General features: G+C 43.4%; 1 protein-coding gene across 6 annotated transcripts in view; it reads right to left on the minus strand.

Moving 5' to 3' along the window:
* The window catches only part of RGS20 (regulator of G protein signaling 20), a 44320-nt gene that overhangs the window by 19529 nt on the left and 3314 nt on the right, over nucleotides 1-21477 (minus strand). The window contains exons 2-3 of one of the 6 annotated variants that reach the window (XM_081013646.1): nucleotides 19522-19932; nucleotides 2967-3275 (exon numbers count right to left, since the gene is read on the minus strand). In XM_081013646.1, the coding sequence (XP_080869772.1) occupies nucleotides 2967-3275; nucleotides 19522-19632 (420 nt within the window). In that variant the 5' untranslated portion in view covers nucleotides 19633-19932. Of the gene's footprint in view, nucleotides 1-152; nucleotides 278-297; nucleotides 815-1519; nucleotides 2838-2966; nucleotides 3276-19521; nucleotides 19933-21477 lie in introns of those variants that run through there. The other 5 variants (XM_081013641.1, XM_081013645.1, XM_081013642.1 and 2 more) reach the window with 5 other exon arrangements.

Consider the following 21477-nt stretch of genomic DNA (forward strand, 5'->3'; position numbering starts at 1 on the left):
CCTCCGGGCAGAGCCTTCAGGTCCCAAGAACCTCAAACACCTGTGGCATGAGGCTGGGCGACTCACCTGTGAGCGCCTGACTGAAAAGCTCAGGAAGCCCACACCAGCCCAAGTGGTAGGCGAGGGAAGTCGCCCCTGCAAGCTTTACTTACCGGGGGCTCCTACCAGTGCACCAGAAACACACACACACACACCATTCAGGCAGCTGAGCCTGAGGCAGCTGAGCCCGCCCAGGCGAGCCTGAGCAGCTCCCCGTCCGGTCTCGGTGCAGAGTCCGAGGGGCTGCCGGGTACTTACAATTTCCCCTTCGATCTCCGGAGCCGGGTGCAAATCTTTGCATTGCTCACATCCGTTCGCAGCGGGCTCTTCAGCCGGGGACGGCAGCTCGCCTGCCATGCGCATGCGTCTCTCTGCTTCGTCTAGGAAGCCCGGGCTGCTGGAGCGTCCACACCCCGGCTCGGTCCCCAACTTCCTTTCTTCTCAGGCACCACAATGTCCAGGTGGCCGCCTACCCTCCACCCCAGCGCCTTTCTGTGGACGTGGAGGGGAAGACACGGACTGGAGGGGCCGGGAAACGGAGCCCGGGGACCCCAGAGAGAGACTGTCCTCGGCCAAGCAAGCGCCTGCTCGCCTCCGCTGGCGCGATTCAGCACCCTGGACAGCTCCCGGCCAAGCGCTCTCTGCAGCGCGCCGTCATTTTCCCGCCTCCCTCGCCGGCTCCCCCCTCTGCCCGCCCCCGGAGAAGCGCCCTGGCTGTTGAAAACACCACACATGGGCACGTGCCCGCGCGGATGCCAACCCAGGCAACGGACATCTGGAGCCACAAACATCTGCAGCAAACACATTGTGAAAACAGATGGGAGGGAGGGAGGGGAGGCGGGTAGCGAAGAGGGAGGCTCCGGCTTTGCTTCGGATCTCCCTCGGGGAGGAGAAAGGGAGGGGTAAACAAGGTGTTTGTGCAGGAGAGATGAAAAGACAGAGGCATTCATTTTGCCTGTCACAGCCACCCGCTCCCCTCTGACATCCTGACCGCTTTATCAGACGATCTAAACGGACGGAAGAACCCTCTTGGATACGGGCAGGGACGTCTCCTTTCACTAAACCTCACGAGGGCTTATTTTCCTCTGTTAAGCAGAAGAAATCAAATGCAATGTGGAAGAAATCGCGGCATAAATTGGATCTGGAGAAAAAGCCTCGCCTACCCACCCCTCTCCCCACAGCACGCTAGGTAGGCTTAAGTGCTAAACGGAACCCTTAAGAGCCTCTGTAAGGGAAACGCGCGGTTGCAAGGAGAAAGTTCTGCCCCAGATTTGTTTGCGGAGGCGAGGCGAGCAAAAGCGCCTTGCGAAGAGGCTGGCATGGAAGCGATCAGGTGATGCAGTCTGCCAGGAGTCGGCTGCTGCTTCCAGGCACTGCCTTTCCTGCCTCTCTTTCCAGGGCTTCCTGGCTCGCGCTCGGAGAGGGCGAGAGAGCAGCGCTGTTCTCCCCGAAACTGAAATTGATTCGATGCATAAATAACCTGGGCGTCACTTCCTCCTGCTTCTCGGGAGCTTGAATCAGGGCTCCCTGGTTACCGGCAGAGGCGAGCGCGTTCATCAAGACAGCAGCGGCGACCACGACAGCTCGCATCCTGTTTGGATTGGCTCGGAAACCCGAGATTCCGAGGAGGAAAACAAGCGCCGCCGCCACCAGCTTCTCGTCCCCACCGCTTCCTAGTCTCACACCTAGCTCAGAAGCCGCGCTGCCCTTCCAGCTCTGGAAGGTCTCAAAGCTGACCCCCACCTCCCTAAATCAGCTGCTGGGACTCGGGACTTATTTACAAGCACATTTCGGATCCGGGTGTCATGATGTCATTGTTGCTCCACTCCATACACTTTCACTCCATGCCCTGAAGTTGCAACAAACGAAAAAGTGCCTCTGAACATGCCTTTCCTCTGAGGAACACAGCCCCGATACAAAACACGGGGGATAATTGGGAGGCCCTTCGTGGTAGAGGAAAGGGTTAAAGCCAAGCAAAAACTTTCCCCTATAACCAGGCCTTTGGGCCTTTAACTATCTGTGTGGCGTTTTGGAAGTGGGCGGGATGCTTATACTGTATTTCTTTCTTTTCTTGGTTTCAGTCTATCTGTTTGGGTTTTTTTTCCTGTTCGTTTTGTTGTTTGTAGGTCGTTTTGTAAGCCAGAAGAAAAAGAAAGACTAACAGATAATAATAATAATAATAATAATAATAATAATAATAGAGCCTGGGCTCAGTCTCAGAACCTGGTTTACTTAAGAGTCATGTGCAAAGTGGCTTTAGCTGCTCACTGAGGCTGGCTCCTGTATTTCCTCAGTGGGGTGCTGCAGCAAATGTTGGGCTCCTGACGCTTCCTCATACCATAATCATAACCTTGATTCTAAGTCTACGCAAGCAGGCCCCACTTCTGGATCACCCCGTTTATTTGTTTATTATTCAATAATTATAGTAAATGGATTGTGTGAACATCTCTCAAACAAATGTACATACATAGTCCCAGTTCACATTTAAGGTTATATGTACGGTGAGCAAAGGCACATAATCACCTGTTTCCACATCTCAATGTGTGTACATGCAGCCTATGCTCTGAGACTATGTGTGATACTGACAGTCAATTGTTGCAGCCAGCTCCATGCAGCCAGCAGCCAGCTGAGGTCAGCGAGTGAATTCTAGACAGGCTTGAGCACCGTTGCCTTTCTGTTTTCGAAAACCAGCTATTAGTTCCTTCATCTTCTGGGGCTGTATACTTCTGAATGCAAATATGTTTGAGGACAAGCAAAGGTGAAGGCTAATGAATCAGAGTGTTTTGTTCCATATGTTCTTATGGGTAAGCTTTCCTATTTAGAAACAAGTGTGTTGCGCACAACCTCCTTAAAAAGAGGGGATTGGGATGTGGATGAGCTGGTCCTATTTCCCCCAGGGGGATCCTGTTCAAGCAAGTGGTACTCACATCACTGTGCTGTTTTGAGAAAGTCTTGTGTGTCCTGAATGCTGCTTCTTTACATTTAGAGCATCTCAGGGGCTCCGAGGAGCTCCAGCTGCGTAAGGCCAGCTCTGCCAAGAGGCCTCCTAGTAAGGCGTCGAGCGGACCCAGAGCTGCCGCTTCCCTCCGGAGCAGAGTCCCTGTTCGGAAGGGTGAGATGTTAGAGAAAGGGGCAGCTGGCAGGGATGGAAGGCATGAGTGGTAGGCTAAAGGTTGAAAGCGTGGCCTGGACAAGAGAGGGAAGCTGGGAAGGAGGACAGAGAGGGATTGGAGAATCTAGGGAGTTGGGTGAAAACATGGACAGAGCGGGGAAGGAAAGAGAGAGAAATACAAAACAAAAATTACCAAGATGCCCAGCTAGCTTGATGCAAGTTGCTTGGCTTTAACCGTACAAGCCTAACCATACCTACTCCCTGCAAAAATATGAGAGGCCCCATCAGTATTGGCATTCCACAGGCTCTTGAGGACACATCTGCTTAGGCCAGCATTCCCTGAACTTGAACTTTCTGATCTAATTGTTTTTAAACTGTTTTAAATATTATGCTTTACACTGGCATGTTTTACTGTTTATTTTAGTTATGGATATTTTTTATGTGCTGATGGAATTGTTTAACTGTGTATTTCAATTATGCATGGATTTTACAATTGATCTTATACTTGCAAACTGCTAAGAAGCCGTTTTGGCATGCAAGCAGTAAACATATGTCAGGATCCTCTTTCAGTTTAAGGAAGAGGGCCAGGTACTGGAATAAACTGTGTTTGTTTAAACAAGAATCATGTTAATATAAAGCATGATAATCCAGCATCAACACTTCTCCTGATCACTTCTAGGACACTTCTGCATCCTATCTTTTGCATCCCCTATTTCCAGATGTGGGCTTTAGAACTCAGTTGGAAATTTAGAAAAAGTCCTAAGGAAAAGAACGTACAAAATGGCCAACCTCTTGTATCAAAAATTATGTGACTTCATCTGCTGGCTGGCTCTGTCATTGTTGCCCTCTGCTGGGCATATGTGTGGCTTGATTTGATGGTGCCCAGGCATGTGTGCTGGTTTGACTATATTTTACTGAAAACCACCCAAGGAGCTTCATGCTGATTCATCCAAGCTATGTTGACAGAATCTCCAATCCCAACTACAGTGCAAATGTATAGCCATCACCTCATGTTTAAAATATTTTTAAAAAACGGAACTTACATTCAATTGCTTCAGTTTCAGGATACCTAAAAGATCATCTCACCCCTTGTATACCCAGACAATCACTGTTCTCTGCAAGTGAGGGCCACCTACATATGCCATCTTATCAGGAGGTCTGCTCTCGAATCCCCACGATGCAGAAATTGGGCATTTAGTGTTGTGGCACCTATCCTCTGAAATTTCCTCCCCTCAAATATTAGACAGGTGTCATCTCTGTTGTCTTTTCATTGCTTACTGAAGACCTTCCTCTTTCAATAAGACTTTTTAGTCAAGATCTTTCCCAGTCTGCATCTGTATTGGAATTATTTTAAATATGTTTCAAATATATTTTACCACTGGTTGTTTGCCACCCTAGACTCCTTTGGGAGGACAGGAGGGCTATTAATAAATATAAAATAAAATAAAATAAAAACTATATTGATTACAATGGAGACAATGCCTGTTTTCTGCTGCCTACAACTTTAGAACTTTCCATCCAAATGTCGTTCATTTTTCAGGTATTGTACCACTCCCCTAAGTCATCAGACCTGCCACGTTTCAGGTCTGCCATGTTATCTTTATGTGATGGAGGTCCCCATGTTATAAGCAGCTAGAAACTTGCAGTATCTTCTTAGCTTCAATTTCCTTTCAGTGAACACTTATAATGTTGACATTGTCTATCTAAATGGCCTTAAATGTGCAGTCACCATGCTACTCCCCAAAGGCATAAAACCTCACAAGTTTCATATTGTTTTATGCCTCAGATTGGAGTTTTCATTTCTTCTCATTTTTAAGAACACTCAAAGATTGCCTCTATAGACTGCATCCAGTGTGTATCAATTCACAGTGCTGCTTGGGGGCTTTTTGCAGATTTTTGAGCTAATTTACCTGTGCTTTAGTTGGACAGTTTTGATGTCTTGTCACTTTCAGAGCACACCAAGACCCCTTCTCCATCCTACAGATTGTTCCTGGATGCAACAGTATGCATCAGTTTGATAAGAAATGCATTGCAGCACCTCTTGTCAGTTTCAGGAACCAGTCCTATAAGACAGGGCTTCACAAACTTTCCCTCACCATGGTCCACTTGAAAACTGCTGGGGATATAAGTAACAGTACACAGACCACATGAATGAAACTCACAGACAACTGGTGGTCCATGGACCACAGCTTGGGAGCCCCTGCTATAAGAAAGAGATGGGAGAAATGAAGGAAAATGAATCTATCCATTTCTTACAGAAAAACAAATTGTAGCACAATCTGAACCCAAGATCCTCCAGGATGAGTGAATTTGGAGCACACAGACCTCTGGCTGGGCCAGCCAAGTCTGGGCTCAATGGGGCTATGCCAGTTAAGTCCTTCACGGCCATATATGTAGGGGGAAGTTCCCCATCCTTGGCTCAGCTGACTCTCAGCTGGTCCTCACCCTCCTTGAAAGAGGGTGTTCCAGTGCTATGGTGGAAGCAACCTTATAACCACAGGATCCAACGCTCCTTAATTCCAAGAGGTACCAAGATTGGGCACAGGGGCACCAACTCCTAGGAGCCCAGTTTGTTTGCCCCCCCCTCTATTTTTTGGGGGGTGGCTCCCCAGTGTTAAAAAAAGCAGGGGGCTATCCTGGAAAATGGCAGGACTGGGTATCTGGAATCCTGAACAGAAGCACTCCACACTGCTTTTCTTTTTTGGTTACTATCCCACTTTTGATTTCCAATTCCATGTTGCTTAATATGTCTGCATAACGCTTTTTGAAATATTATTCTGTTTCATAGAATTGTAGAGTTGGAAGCGTTTAAATGAAACTTTAACACATGGCATGATAAAAGTCTGTAATTTTATCAGGACAAGTTACTTGTTTGTTTGTTTATTTTGTTGTAGCAATTGTTTTCTCAAAATTTATCTTCTGTACTATGAAAATAAATAAAAACAGTTAAAAATTGATAGGGTACCTTTTAACGTTTTCAAGGCAATCAGAAATCTTCATGTTTGGGAAAGCTACATCTGTTGCCTATCTTGGAGATATTAATGGTAAATGAATCACTGTGAGCTTAAAAAAAATGTGGCTAACTCCAACCTTGATTGGTTGCCTGGCTCCTAAATTGTAAACCCTTTCACTAGGAAATAGGAGCTTATAATGGAACCTGGCTTTATTTGAAGCTGAGAATTGGCCATCTGATGAAGAGCTCTGTATTATAAGAGTCTTAATAATATTCCTCCATAAACAAGAGGAAATATGCATTTGCAGGTGATTGTGACAAAGAGCTTCCCCTTCTCTTTATTGTGCTTTTAAGGAGAATAAGAAGGTTCCATTATGGTTGCCATTCTAGGCACACTTAGGAGGAAGTAAACAGCACCGAAGAGAAGCAAAAAGGCATAGAAAAGGGCTGCATTTATACACTTAGGCTACAATGCTAAGCGCCAGGGGGATGGGGAACCAGAGGTGCTTGAACTGCCTTATCCAGCAACAATTTCCATCCCATTTAGAACTTAGAACCAAGGAAGCGGCCTTATACTGAGCCAGCAACAATTTCCATCCCATTTAGAACTTAGAACCAAGGAAGCGGCCTTATACTGAGCCAGACCATTAGTCCATAGTGGTGGTTCACCAGCGGTCCCAGCCCTTCCTGGACATGCTGGACATTGAGCCTGGGGCCTTCTGCATGCAAAACAGATGCCACAACCCTTCCCCAAAGGGAGAGAATTTTATTATGTCAGATCCAAGGATGGTGCAGTTTTCTCCCTCATTTGGAGGCAGACTGAGAGACTGGGAAGACCTTTGGATCCATGCCATGCTCTGGTACACATCAACCCACTCCCTGGTACCACTTTTGTGGCCCTACTATCTATGTTGGATTTCCGGAATCAGTAGGGCAAGAGCCACTGAGGTGGTGGGGAGGAGGCACCTGAAACCAAATCTCCATCTTTGAGGTCAGACCCTCTTTCTCTGCCATTGGGAGAAGAAATTGTCAGATATAGCTATGGAGTTACCTTCGCAACACAGGAGATGCTACAACCTACTTGGATGGTGATAGGGTTGCGGCAGGGCAGGGTGGCCCCAAGGGAAGGGCAACATGGACACCCCAGCAGTCAATCCAGCACTTCCACTGGTGTGCCGGTGCAGAACTGCCCTCCCTGCCCTCTCCAGGTAAGCTGTAGCGAGTCCTGTGTTGGGAAGGTAGCTCCATGGCTCTGATCCACCACTCTGGCTGCTACTGCTGTAGGCCATAGGGCTGTAGGGTTGCAAAGCTACTTTCTGGAGGCCCCAGCTTTCTGGTAGTTCAAGACAGCCCTCCAAAAGGTACCTCTTCACACAACACATAATGTATGGAATTTACTGCAAAAGGATGTCTGATGGCCACTTGCTTATGTGGCTTTAAAAGGGATTAAACAAGTTCATGGGAGACAGAGCCATAGCTATGAGAACCTCTAGGTTCAGAACCAGTATGCTATGGAATAATAGCTACTAAGGAGCAAAAATGAGGCAAGGCTATTGTCTCCACACCTTGCAGACTTCCCAGAAGCACTTTGTTGGCCTCTGTAGAGAGCAGGGTGCTGGACCTTTGCTCTGATCCAGCCAAGCTCAAGTTTGTTGAAAAAATGAAGCAATTATTTCTTATATTTATCTTTTTAATATCACCTGTTTCCTATTTGCTTTTAAAACACACACACATATAATGCCTCTGAGCATTATATAGGCCCCCAAAGTGCTTATTTTTAATCCGTGTTTCAAAAGTCCATATACTGCTAAGTGCAGCAGTTAACAACAATTCAGTAAGATTTACTCTCCTGTCCTTTCCTGCTCCTTATAACCTTTTGTGCTTAAAAAGAAGAAGAAGGTATAACACATCCAGTATATATAAAATGGGTATCAGGACAAAAAAGTACACCCCGAAAAAGAACCATACAAAAACATGGAAAACAAAATTGTTAACAAGCGAAACTATGATAAGGGTACCTACAACTAATACTGGTGGCAGAGCAAAAATAGGGCAGGGGGAGTTTGAAGAACACAAGGTCCAAATAAGTTTAATAATTCTTCTAAATGAATAACCCACTTGGCTAGAACAAGGCGATCCATGGTGTGAGTGTTGATATAAGTTAAGAGTGAGAGTGAGTGTGTGTGTGAGAGAGAGAGGGAGAGAGAGAGGGAGAGAGAGAGATACCCATATGGTCACAAAATATTCTGGCATGGCAGAACCCTTGGTGCCTTTAAATTTATGAGTTAGCATCTTCAAGGAAACCGTCTTTTTATACCACATGCCCATTATAATGGTCAAGGAACCTTCCAGCCCTGGGTTGTAGTTAAATGGGCTGTGATCAGGAGGAACATAATCAAAGGTTTGATTAGTAGGGTGTTTTTGTCTCCTTCAAATATGGAGAGCAGACATAACTTTGGCTCTTTAACTGCCTGTTTACCAATTATGGATGTAATTTTCTCCATCCTTCAACCCCAGAAAACAGAAACAAAATGACAGCCCCAGAACATAAGCCGATAAGCACTCTTATCTGGGCAGTCTCACGAACAGCAATTAGATCCTCAACCCAATATATGAGAAAGCCTGGGCAGTGTGTGAGACCACAGATGCACCACTTTGAGAGAGTTCTGCGTATTGGCAAAAGCTGAGAAGGGCTTGGTAGACCAGACCCCCCCTCCCCACTATAAAGCTGGGCCTAGTTTCCCCCAGGTCTTCCACCCACACCACCTTCAAACTGTCAAATGAGGGGAACTGGCTTCTCAAAAGCAATTGATAAAAAGCAGAAGCCAGCTTCTTATGAGTTTTAATGTCTACATGAACCCGCTGGGTGATGTCATTTGGGGATTTGGGTTTAAGTGTCACCAGTAGGTTGATGACACTCAACTCTCAACCTTTTAATATTAATCATCTAACCCTAGAGAAGCACTGGAAATTCTGAATGGATGTCTGGAAGACAAACAATTGAAGATTCTTCTGCTCTCGGTGGAGGTTTGCAACTAATTTTGATTGGGGTTGTATTCTCCCCTGAAGTATCAAGTTCATTTGGGGGTTCCTGTACCTCATTTTGTCCCTGGATGGCCAGGTAATGTCAGTGGCCAGCAGTGACAATGAAGGCAGTTATTTGGAGAGGGCCTTATTGGCGATGATTCTGTAGATATCTACAAATATCTACAAATTCTCTCACGGGGCACGGATTGTGGTTCATCCACCAAACTAATTCCTCTTTGTGCTGTTAGGCAGGTGTTGAAACCCCTTTTATTAATTCCAGAAGACATTTTATAATTGAGCTCTACTGTCCTCATTTTATATCCTTTGGCTTTCATGCTTATGTGCTTTTAATCGGTTTCATTAATTTTGTTTTTTAAAACTATTTTTGCATTATCAGATTTGTCATTTTCTACTTATATAAGCCATTTTGTAGGTGGGGGAGTGTGTTTTTTTAAAAAGCAGGGCATCTTAAAAAAAATAAATAGAAGGTACCACTTGAAATTACAACCAGAATGAGGTTCTGTGTTTGCAATTCAATTATACCACTTCTAACCACAACAAAAACAACTTTTAGTTTGAATGAATTTCCTGGAAGCTGGAAAATATTCTGTTTACAGAACAGACAGAGCTATCATGTAGCTAATTACGACATTGTCTTATGCATTTTAATTTTCAGTTCATTCCCTCTGAAAGTACAGTTTAATGTGCATATGACTAATGCCTGTTTGGAGTTCATGTTGCTGAGGCATACCAGATTTTCACATGTCAGAAATTCCTTATTCATTTTAACTAAAAAGGAAAGAAGGAGAGAAACTCATCACTAACCTTAAGGAGAAATAGGGAAGGGAGAAATGAGTCTTTCTGGAACATCCTGTTGACTAAATGATGTTGGATTAAAGACTTAAAAGTATTGTTCCATTAATTTACTTTATAGCTGTTGAAACATCTACTGAAAAGTTTGTCTTGAAACTGAAATTAAGCATCACAAGGAATGCCAAGAACAGCATTTCTGGGAAAGGACTCATACCTTATGAGCTTAATGTATGTGCATTGAAGAAGTAGCTATTGCAATTCTGGCAGCTGGGATTTGCAGTGTAGAATGCCACAGTTCAGGGCTCCAGACAGCTGGCAACGCCCCCCTCAGGATACTCCATTCCCTGTTCTTCTCCCTATTTACCGCTTTTTCCTCCTGTACAGTCAATTAACATTTCATGCCCACAGAGCATACTCAGTCCTCATTAGGCAGCAGCATTTTTGGACCTTGCATTGGTTCATTCCTCTAAACCATTTCTCTAATTCTTCACATCTTGGGGTTCCCACAAGCCTGTTAATAGCTTTTTCTTGAACATGGATAGTGTCATTCTGACCATATAAGAACAGGCATTTGCAAGATGAGGAAGTAGGGGGTAGCAGTGAGGAAGAGAGGTGCCCACTGTGGGCAACTTTCCCTTGGGCCCCCCAAAATCTTGAACTGGTAACTCAAGATAGTGTGCAATAGAGATGCACTGTCCAATAGTTTGAATGTAACATGGCACATTTGCCAAAAAAGTTGGCAAATCTTGAAATAAGGGAGGGCAGGGAACCTTCCCTGGCCAGTGGGCCAGATCTTTATCTCAAAACCTCTGTCGGGTCAAATTTGACAATCCCAATGGTTAGGACTTTGAAGATCCTTTTGCAAGCAGCGCTGTGCTGCTCTTTGAACATCCAGTTTTCAGGGCTTCAAAGAGCAGCATTGGGAGAGAGAAATGGTTTCCGCTGAAGGTGCTGATAAAATGGCATTTCCCCTTCATTTTAGCAGATGCTCTACAATTGAGCTATGGTTTCCCCCTTGAACCTGCCACTCCTTACAGCCCTAAAAACACCATGTGTGCAGCACATATCAATCTGGTTCTTTGGTCACACTGGTTGGGGTAAGATTTTTCCAAATCAATGTGAAATTTTGCATTACTGAATTAAAATCTTCCAGCAGGTGTCACTGTAGGCATAGTCAAAGTAAGCAGAATCATTATGGCAAAGACTATAGCAGAAATGTTTCCTGTCCTGGAGCACTTTCATATGCAGGGTTTATACTGCCTTTGGGACTTCTCAAGTCATCTGTGTGAGCACCTGATCATATTCATAAGTGAAAGAGGATCAGAAGGGAGCAATTTGCAATACAAATCAGCATTCCAGCTAATGGAACATTTATACTCCAAACTGACTAGAGTAAGAACTGCTTTGAGCCTTACGCCTGAAAACACGAATAGTCCCCTCCCTGCTTTTGAGCACCTGTATTTCAAACATAAATACATTTACTTAGAACTAAGTCCCACAGATGCTGTATCAGTGCATACGGCGACAAGTTTTTTCTGTGTGCGCTTTCGTCAATGCACGGGCACTTTCAATTGTATTCCCCCAATATCTATCTTGATGCTTCTTGACCTGTCCAAACTAGTGGGCAGTACTTGATGGGACGTATTTCTGCAGTGTGTTGTTGTAGCGAAAGGGGAAGCTCTGGTGATTGGCTATAGTGTGCATTCTTATAGGGCAAAAATGAATCCCTATAAGAGAAGCACGAAGGAAACTTGATGATATGGCTAAACCCTAACTGCTGGTCACCTAAAATCAGGGCTTTTTTTTTTTTTTTTTTTTTTTTTTTTTACAGCTAGAACTCAGTTCTGGCATCTCTCAGGTGGGTGCCATCACTATTCTAAGAGAATGAGGGAGGTGTTCATGTTGAGTTCCGGCACCTATTTTTCTAGAAAAAACAGTACTGCTTAAAATTAATCACAAGATTATATGGGTTTTATTTAGGGCAGCCACTTGCATATCACAAAAAGATGAGGCTACATATTTGCATAAATTTGTAGGTGCTACCTGACACGCATAGCTGCAGATTGAGAAATCATTGCTGAAATTTAACAATCCACTTCATCATTGGGGAGAAGACTGTGAGGGCTTGTCCACACTTCTGCTTGTCTGGTGCATAGAAAGCATGGGTCCAAGTAGTTTTCCTGTTGCCCCGGTCCTTTCCTGGGGAAAACTCGCTCTTTAGTGCTAAATCAGAGCAAATGTCAATCTGGAGAAAGTTTGAATTGCTGTTTGCTCCAATTGAGCACTAAAGAGCAGTTTTCCCCAAGGGAAAGCAGCAGGGATGAGAGGAAGTGTTGGTAAGCTCTGGGTGTGATCAGGTAACCTGTGTGCCTGCTCCATCTGCTTGCCCAGGTGCTAACTATTGAAAGGCAACTTCAAAGATTCTGCTCTCCCTGCTTATGGGCATTTTTTCTTAAACTGTGCAACTCTTCACATAGAAGATTGTTCTCTGACAGTCAGATAGAGCACTGTCTCTGTAAAACATTTGAGCACTCTGCTGAGGTCTCTGGGTGGAATGGCTGTAGGAGAGTCTGTTACAGCTGCCTCCTATATAGATTCTAATAACCCAGCAAGCAGATTAAAAGTTGAGTCTCAAAAAACACTGCTGGTATTCAGGCACATGGCTGACTCACATATTGATCTTTGTGCTGGGGAGGCAGCCAAGCTAATCCATACAAAATCCCTCAAGGAGCTTGATCTCAACCAAGACAGATGTTATTTGCTTCTTGCTTAGGGTCAAGCTCAAAGTGATATGCTAGGAAAGAACAGCTTGCTAATTGGACCATTGAAATCATTAGTGGTACTGTTTAAGGCCGTGAGCTGCCAGGAAGGAAAGGCAGCAGAAAGGAAAGTGGATGGTTCTGTGAAGCCTCATTAATTGCTTCCTTTAGGTCGGAACTTGCTCTATACAGTCTTCATGCTTAATAAACATGAAGCCCTCCCTCTGGGGTCACTAACCTCTGTGCAGAACTGAAGGTTAGTCTGAAGTTCCTCAGACCACAGATAATTATGTTAAACAATGGAGGAAGGTCACGATAGGTTTCTCAAGTTAGGTTTCTCTCATATTTGCTGATACTGGGACCTCTTCAAAATGGTGGAGAGGTACTACACAGAAGACAACATACTCTGGCCTCTGCCATCAGCCAGGGAACCTCAGATTACAATCCCTTTTCCTTTTGCATCATTTCTTTTAGATTATAGGCATGAAGGTAGGGAAAGTGTTATTACTGATCATTCTAAAGCATTCTAGGAGCTTTTTCATAGGCTGAAGAGTAGGGTAAACAAATAAAAATTAACAACATCAAAGCTTACATTTTCCTAGTTCAGTACAAACAATACAACTCCAGATTTTAAATATGTAAGTGTGGCTGCTCTGAGTCAACCTCAGCTTGATTTGTTGGACCCTGATTTGGGCATTAACGTGGAAACATTTGCCTACCCACTATATAGTAGATAGCATTTTTTATATGCTGTAAGGCGCCCAGAGTGGCTGGGGAAATCCAGCCAGATGGGTGGGGAATAAATAATAAAATTACTACTACTACTACTACTACCACTACTATTATCTGATGTGTTTTCGTGGAGGGCAGCTGACGTTGCTTCAAAGCAAGCATTAACCCACCCTTGCCAGTGCATTTTCTTGTCACTTTCTTTATCTCAAAAAGGTCTGATTTTGGGGGAAGTGGGTTTGTTGTGCAACAGCTCCAAATCAACTTTCATTGCACAACCTAAATTTGTTGGGATGTGACTGAATTCCACCCCAAAATAGTGACAATCTAGAAGTGCCCTAGTCCTCCCCCCCTCTTGAAGGTGCTGGGATTGTCAGCAGTCTGATATATAGACAGATTATAGCACTGGAAATTAAATTCTGTGCAGAAAAAAACACCATGATATATATTTGGCCATACTGTCATACGCATAATGGAGAGAGGCAATTTCCTTTATATTGGAGTCCACATACTTGTATTTGTTCCCTAAAAGCAAAGGGGAACATTATGTTCTCCTGCCTCCCATCAACTCCTGCAAAGTCCCAAAAGGAAACCTTCAATAGAAAAGATTGGCTGCGATACCAAGGAACAACACTGAGCCAAGCAAAACGGCATTGCTGTGGATGCAGAATATGGCGACACATGACCAACCCTGATATCTTTAAAATGAGGCTAGCAATGACTGCGAGTCATGACAGACACATACTATCTGAACTCCAGTGAAAGGGATTTGAGCTGGCCCCACAATTGTGGAATTCAATCCTTTTGAAGGTTACACAGGCCCTTTCTATGGTAGTTTTAAAGTAGGCCTTGAAGACCTCCCTCTTCTTATACATGCAGGTCCCACTATCCAGCCACAAGACATTCTAAGGTAATTGTTTGTTAGGTTAAGGTAAAGGTACCCCTGACCATTAGGTCCAGTCGCGGATGACTGGGGTTATGGTGCTCATCTCACTCTATAGGCCGAGGGAGCTGGCATTTGTCCGCAGACAGCTTCTGAGTTATGTGGCCAGCATGACTAAGCCGCTTCTGGTGAACCACAGCAGTGCACGGAAACGCCGTTTACCTTCCTGCCGGAGCGGTACCTATTTATCTACTTGTACTTGATGTGCTTTAGAACTCTAGGTGGTCAGGAGCTGGGACCAAACAACAGGAGCTCACCCCGTCGGGGGATTCAAACCACCGACCTTCTGATCGGCAAGCCCTAGGCTCTATGGTTTAGACCACAGCGCCACCTGTGTCCCATGTTTGTTAGGTTAGTATTTGCATAATGAGTTGACAATTCCCCTTGATTCCTACGGGGAAATTTCTAATCTGTTTCTGACTGTGGAATTTTGACCTGAAAATGATGGAAAAAAACTAGGAAAACCCTCTGAAACCTTGTGAAAGGCAAACAAAGAAAGGAAAAATGCTCTCTAATTTGTCTGATCTCTCCCCCTCTCCCCTCATGGTTTCTGGCAAAACAGCTGCTGTAGACCAGCAAAACACAAAAATGAAGGTTTGTTTAAAGCTGCTGGTTTGTTTACACAGGTCTGGCTGTTTGGATATCTGAATCTGCAGTGTGTATAGTGAGGTTTGGGTACTAATTTCTCTTGTTTGAATAAGTGAAATTTCATATAACAAGCATCGGGATAGAGAGCCCTGCTTGTAAATCATTTAACTAATAAATGAATGCATCAAAAGCTCCAGAATCAGAAGCAGCATTCTGAATGCCAGTTGGTGGGGAATAAGAAAAGGAGAAGCCAGTTCCCATAGACATCTGGTTGGTCACTATGGACAACAGGAAGCTGGGCTAGACAGGTTGTTGGTCTGATCCATTGGGGATCCTCTTATTACCACTTGCTGCCTTTCCCCCAACACTTAACTGCTGGCTTCTAATTTCCTCTTGTCAACAGGAGTGGGAAGATTTAGCTGTTTCATGTACCATATTTAGAAGCCATGTTCCATTTAGGGCAAATGGAAACTATTAGGCTGCCACTTCCCCCTGCCTTTAACACTTAACAGACGCATGACCACTAGCCATTCAGTAAGAACAGTCTTCAGTGCATCTCCTTGCCAGGAAACACAGAACCTCAGTCAGTGTGGGAAGAGAGATCTCAATAATAGGGACAATCCACAGCTGAACACTTGCGCAATTTCTGTTTATTTCAATGAGGGTCTGCAGGAAGAGATTCCATCGGCTTTGGCCGCAGACATTCCTGGGCTGGGATAGCTTGACCATAGCAGTCCAGGCCTTGGTAACTTCATGACTGGAATGCTGCCATGCACTCTCTGTGGGGCTCCCCTTGTGGCTGGTGCAGAAGCTGCAGTTAGTGCAGAATGCTACAGCATGATTGGTGACAGCATATTAAAACTTCTGCTCAAAGACCTGCATCAGCTGCTGATCTGCTGCAAGGCATTCTGATTAGCATATAGAGCCTGAGAAGCTTGGGCCCAGTATACTTGGGGGATAATCTTACCCAGGCTTCCTCAACCTTGGCCCTCCAGTTGTTTTTGGCCTACAACTCCCATGATCCCTAGCTAGCAGGACCAGTGATCAGGGATGATGGGAATTGTAGTCCTAAAACATCTGGAGGACTGAGGTATAGGAAGCCTGATCTTACCCCTATTTGACTGCTTTCATCTGCAGAGCTAGCACTTTTTAAAGTGCCCTGTTCATTTGGTATCTGTGAGGAGTCCATCTTTAGTGAAGCAGCACATGTGCTCTGGACTTCCTGGTCTATTAACACTGAGCAGGAATTGTCCTTCTATTGTTTTAGACCCCAGCTAAAATGTTTTTATTTCATCCAACTTGTTCAAACTTGTAATTCAGTTATGTAGACTTGGTTTTTTTTAACCTTTGGCTGATTGTATTTGTTTATTGTTGATAATGTGTATATTGTTGATAATTTGTATATTACTGATGCATTGCTGAATACCATAGCTGTCAACTTTCCCCTTTGTTTAAGGGAAATTCCCTTATTCTGAATAGGATTCCTCACAAGAAAAGGGAAACGTTGACAGCTATGCTGAATACAGAGGAGAGTCAAAAATGATTCAGGACACAATCTAATGTGAAGTTCAGCTGCCAAAGAGGTTATAGAATATTATGCTGGAGTGCCAGCTCTATTGCCATTGTGACAGATATGTTCAAACTGTTTAAATATTGTGATTTAATTGTTGTAATCCACTCTGGGACCTTAGGTTGAAGGGCAAGTTAATAATAACAATAATATGGTGGCAACATGTGCCAAATACACTAGGTGTATTTGTAGCAAAGCTACACTGAGGGAATAGTTGAAATGGGGGTGGGGCAGAGTTGTGGGGAAGAAATGGGCAGCACAGGGTGAAGCACCATTATTAGCCTGTCTGCAATGTACACATCTCAGATAAACCATGGCTTATGTCTTCAAATGATATGGAAGCTGGCCTGAGGGCGAACACATCAAACAGTAGTAGAAGCCACATATGAATTGTTGCTAATGTCATATGTAAAGTACTTTGCTTCAAACACCAGCAGTGGTAATGCACTGAATGGCAATGTGCACACAGCCTAAGGCAAAACCAGGAACCTTGGGCAAGGATTAAAGGGTTGATTCAGAGTCTGTATTCTAGGGCCACAGTTAATGACAGTGAGCTGCCTTGAGTGAACCTGTTATAGCAAGATAGAATATGCACTACTGTACAAATAATAATGTAACAGCAAAACACCTGCACAATATGCACAATATCATATTCAAGGCATTCATCAATTATCTATAGAGAAAATTATCAAATTCTGCTTTCAATCTCACTTAAAGTAAATTCAGAAGAGAAAAGGAAAATGCTACAAGAAGTCACTTACACTGTAAAATTATAAACAGAAAAAAATGGAAGTGTGTGGTATTTATTCCCCAAACTATATCCTGGCATATAATAAATGCAAAACAGAAATGCCAAAATAATACTGGATTGTTCTTTCATAGACTGTGATAGTAAACTCTGCTTAGTATGAATTAGGCCAAACAAAGCAACTGACCTATTTTAACCTCACCAGCATTTGCAAATAAAAGCTAGATGTAACCGACTCAAAGAGCTAAACTAAGTCTCATGATGAATATTTTAAAAGGTCTTTAAATGTCACCTAGTAAGGCTTAAAATATTTCTTTAGCAATTTAGATTGTGGAAATGTGAAAAAGCATACAGTATATGTAAATTTACCTGATGAAAGGATAAAAATCCTTCTGTTTACGTAGGGATTTAAAGCTATTGATCCAGCTACTCTAACTCTGTGGGTAAAATACTAAGATGGAGAAGAAAAAGGGAAATGGAGTCTGGGGAAGGGAGAATAAGTCCAATAGGAACCTGGCCAAGGGGTCAGTACCAGAGAGGATTAACCTAGAAACTAATAAAGTAAAGTCAGTGTCGGATAGCAAAGAACGAGGTTAGGATTAAGTAAAATAAACTAGAAGCAAAAACAATTTCAGGCTGCTAGAATCCAAGTCCAGGAGTCTTGTTAGGATTTGAAACCTAGACTGTCAAGTGGACAATAGGCAGTTAATGTCCTGTGGAAATATTAGAAAGCAACAGGAAGAGGCTTCAGGATCTGATACAGGCTTAGAGTGTCCCAAAGCGGAAGGAAGGAAGTAGGTTATAAGGTGAAGCAAGGGCAGTGAATGTTTACATGGACAGAGAATTACTGCTGGAACATCACTACAACCCAAACATTCTGTACTACTTCCTTGCCCCACCTCTTCTGCACCCATAAAACAAAATAATTCAACTGGATTGATTGATTTAAATGTGGCAAATTAGCTTCTTTGGTAAAATCAAGAATGTCAGAGGAAAAGGTTGGAGGGATTCCTTTTAAGAAGATTCCACCTAAACATTAGGAAGAACTTCCTGACAGTAAGAGCTGTTCGACAGTGGGATTTGCTGCCAAGGAGTGTGGTGGAGTCTCCTTCTTTGGAGGTCTTTAAGCAGAGGCTTGACAACCATATGTCAGGAGTGCTCTGATGGTGTTTCCTGCTTGGCAGGGGGTTGGACTCAATTGCCCTTGTGGTCTCTTCCAACTCTATGATTCTAGGGCAGTTTTATAGAGAGGAGTGGGGTTGCATTCTAGAGGCAGGGTGTGTGTGCATAGAGTATAGAAGTCCTCACTTTTGGCCACTGGAAAACCCCATCAAAATGACTCTCCACTCCAGCAGTACCACTTCTTAAAATTATTGAATTCATTTCTGTAGCAATGAGGACTAGAAATGTGCACTTTAAAAACGAAAGGTGAAGTCCTTAGGAATTGGTGACATATAAGGGCTCTTGATTGGAAGGGAGAGTCAGTGACTCAAGGCGCGCCTGGTGTCACACAAAGGCTGTGTTGTGGGCTTGCTGTCTGATTTTTGTGAACAGGTCTGCCACTGTGGTTTTTGCAAAAAAAAAGTTTCCAGATGGATGCTGAGATTTGACAAAAGAACATCAGTGTTCCTTGAATGGTTGTGGATGATCTCCTGAATGAGCAATGCACCTGTAGTGCAGGACTCAGAGAGATGCTTAGCAGATAACTGGCTGGGAGAAGGGAGGAATTAAATATAGAAACAGGAAAGTGGTGAAGAATGCTACAGTGTTTGCAATTTACAGCACTACTTCTCTTTCTTAAGCACTGCAGCTTTTAAATTTTTTATCATGACTTCATAGGTGGAGAAACTGACACAGCAGCAGCTTCCTAAACTCATGGCAAAATAAAATTCTTGTGTTTGATCTAGGAATCAATTGAGAGCACATGCATTACTCCCTTTAACAGTAAACTCAGTGCTTCTGTAAGGACTGACATGGAGCTAAAATGAGACCACCAAGGAGTAAAAAAATCAAGTTTTAAAAGGCACTACTGGACTCATTTTCCATGCTGGCGAAAGACCTGAACAGGGCCCTAACTATACATTATGATTTTGCAGCAATCTTTTTTATTGCTGTTATCACATATAGGAGACATCACATTGTAGACATTGCCACCTCTCTCTGAACCAAGCATTAGTGATGCAACAGCATTAATTTAACTCATTGCCCCTCTCTTTTCATTATTCCAAACTTTTTCTTACCTTGAAAAACAGCTGAGCTGTGGTGTCTTCATTTTCATCTTCTGTATTTGTGCTCTGTGTCCTGAAGGAAAATAGATATTGCCTCCACACTGATAGGTCATAAAAGGGCATATTTCTAAATCCAATTCCACACTCCGTTTTCTTTGGAAAATGTCAGGGTTTTTTAATAGAAAATATACTTCAAATCCAGACACTGAAGCAAATGAAAGCAGCGTAAGATTAACTTCTCCTTGCATCAATGGGACAAGTATCTGATTCTCTTGAAGTTTATTCAATCTTTCCTGCACTGCTTACAGCTGGGAGGGCAAACAGGATTATCTGTTGTCTGTGCAGCGCCTTTGAATTCCACAAAGTATTAGTCCAAGTATTAGTGGATTGCTTTAGCTTGGTGATTGCAAGTTGATAAAGAATCTAAAACAACAACAATAAGAAAAATGAATCCTGATACAGAATATCTGATGAAGCATCTTAACTCATTGTAGCCGTGACAATTAACACTGAGAGCAAAGCAGCATTGTTCAGTGAATTGGTTTTTACGTGTAGTCCTGTACAGAAAAGATTAGGCATAAGGATGACACAGTTCCACAGGGATTGGAACGTGACACTGAACTGCTGAGTCCAACTTAGACCAGTGGTATTTGTCAATCACAGAGTAGCCAACTGATTTAACTAATCCTTCCTGTCTAAATGAAAATGTGACTTTAGCGATATAAGTGAACACTGAGAAACTTCAGGTAGCTTATTAATAGGTCTTTGATCCTAGCTTAAATAGCACAGAAATAGTTTTTTTCTCTCTCTACAAATAAGACCTGATTAACCGGTTGCATTAAACCACACCATTTAAATTATATGTATCCATCATCCATTCTGCCTAAAGGTGGGAGCAGAAGACTACAGAATGAAAACCAGGTTAAATTGTCATAATGGATTCATTCATTAGAACCTGTTAATGATATGACCACTTTAGTCTGTCAGCAATACTTTCATAATTATATTTGTGACAAATTGGTGCCCTTTGGTTTCGCTCTGTTCTGTGCTTGCTATAATCAAATTACAGCAGCACAGTCTTTTGCAGACATTATGTTTTGCAGAACAAAATCCCTGTTAGCTCAGCTTTTGAGAGTGATTTATATATTTGGTGTGTTTTTATGTATTATGTTGTACAGGAGGCTGCATGGTAGTGTGTGGGTTGTGTTGGACTTAAACCAAAGAGAGAGAGACAGGCTACCCTGTGGCCTGCCAAATATTGTTGGGCTCCAAGCCAGCATGTCATTGGGTCAAGGATGGTGGGAGCTGTAGTCTAGTGACTCCTGGAGAGCCACAAGTTCCACATCCTTGCATAAGTCAAGTCTGTTGGTACCCTTAACACCATGAAGGGTGGAGACTAACAGATGGGCTGACCCCAAGTTATTTTATGCATTCTGGGTGAGATCCAAGATCACTCCAGCAAAAGTGACCAGTCTTGCCCTTCCTCTCCTTTTCAGCCTTCTCCCCATACTTTGCTCTAGAGGGCCACCAACTCCCTGGAGCAGATTCGAAGACTGAGCAGCCGGCTGCAAGAGTGGAGATGAAGGGGAAGTCTTGTTTGCACAAGCAGATCAGTTGCACAAGTGGGGATTACCCTCAAGGCCCTGTCTATCCCCCAATAACACACATGGGAGGAAGTGATGTGGAAGAACATGTGCACGCAGGAAAGAACCATGTGTGCAATTGGAATTTAGGGGCAGTAGGTTTATAGCAAGCCAGACAACCCAAGTGATTGTTTTCCCAGGAAGTAAAACACCTGCAGCTACAGCAGCAAAACAAAGCTTGAGAACTGTTGATGTTTTGTCATATATTGTAATCAAATGAAAACATATGAAGGCATACATCAGGAAATACGGAATATTGTTTCATCTCATTAAATTGCAATTTATGTTTGGTGAAAGTATTTGAACTTTTGCTTTCGCTATAATA

This window comes from Podarcis pityusensis (assembly GCF_964106645.2).
Source record: "Podarcis pityusensis genome assembly, chromosome: 7".
Lineage (NCBI taxonomy): Eukaryota > Metazoa > Chordata > Lepidosauria > Squamata > Lacertidae > Podarcis > Podarcis pityusensis.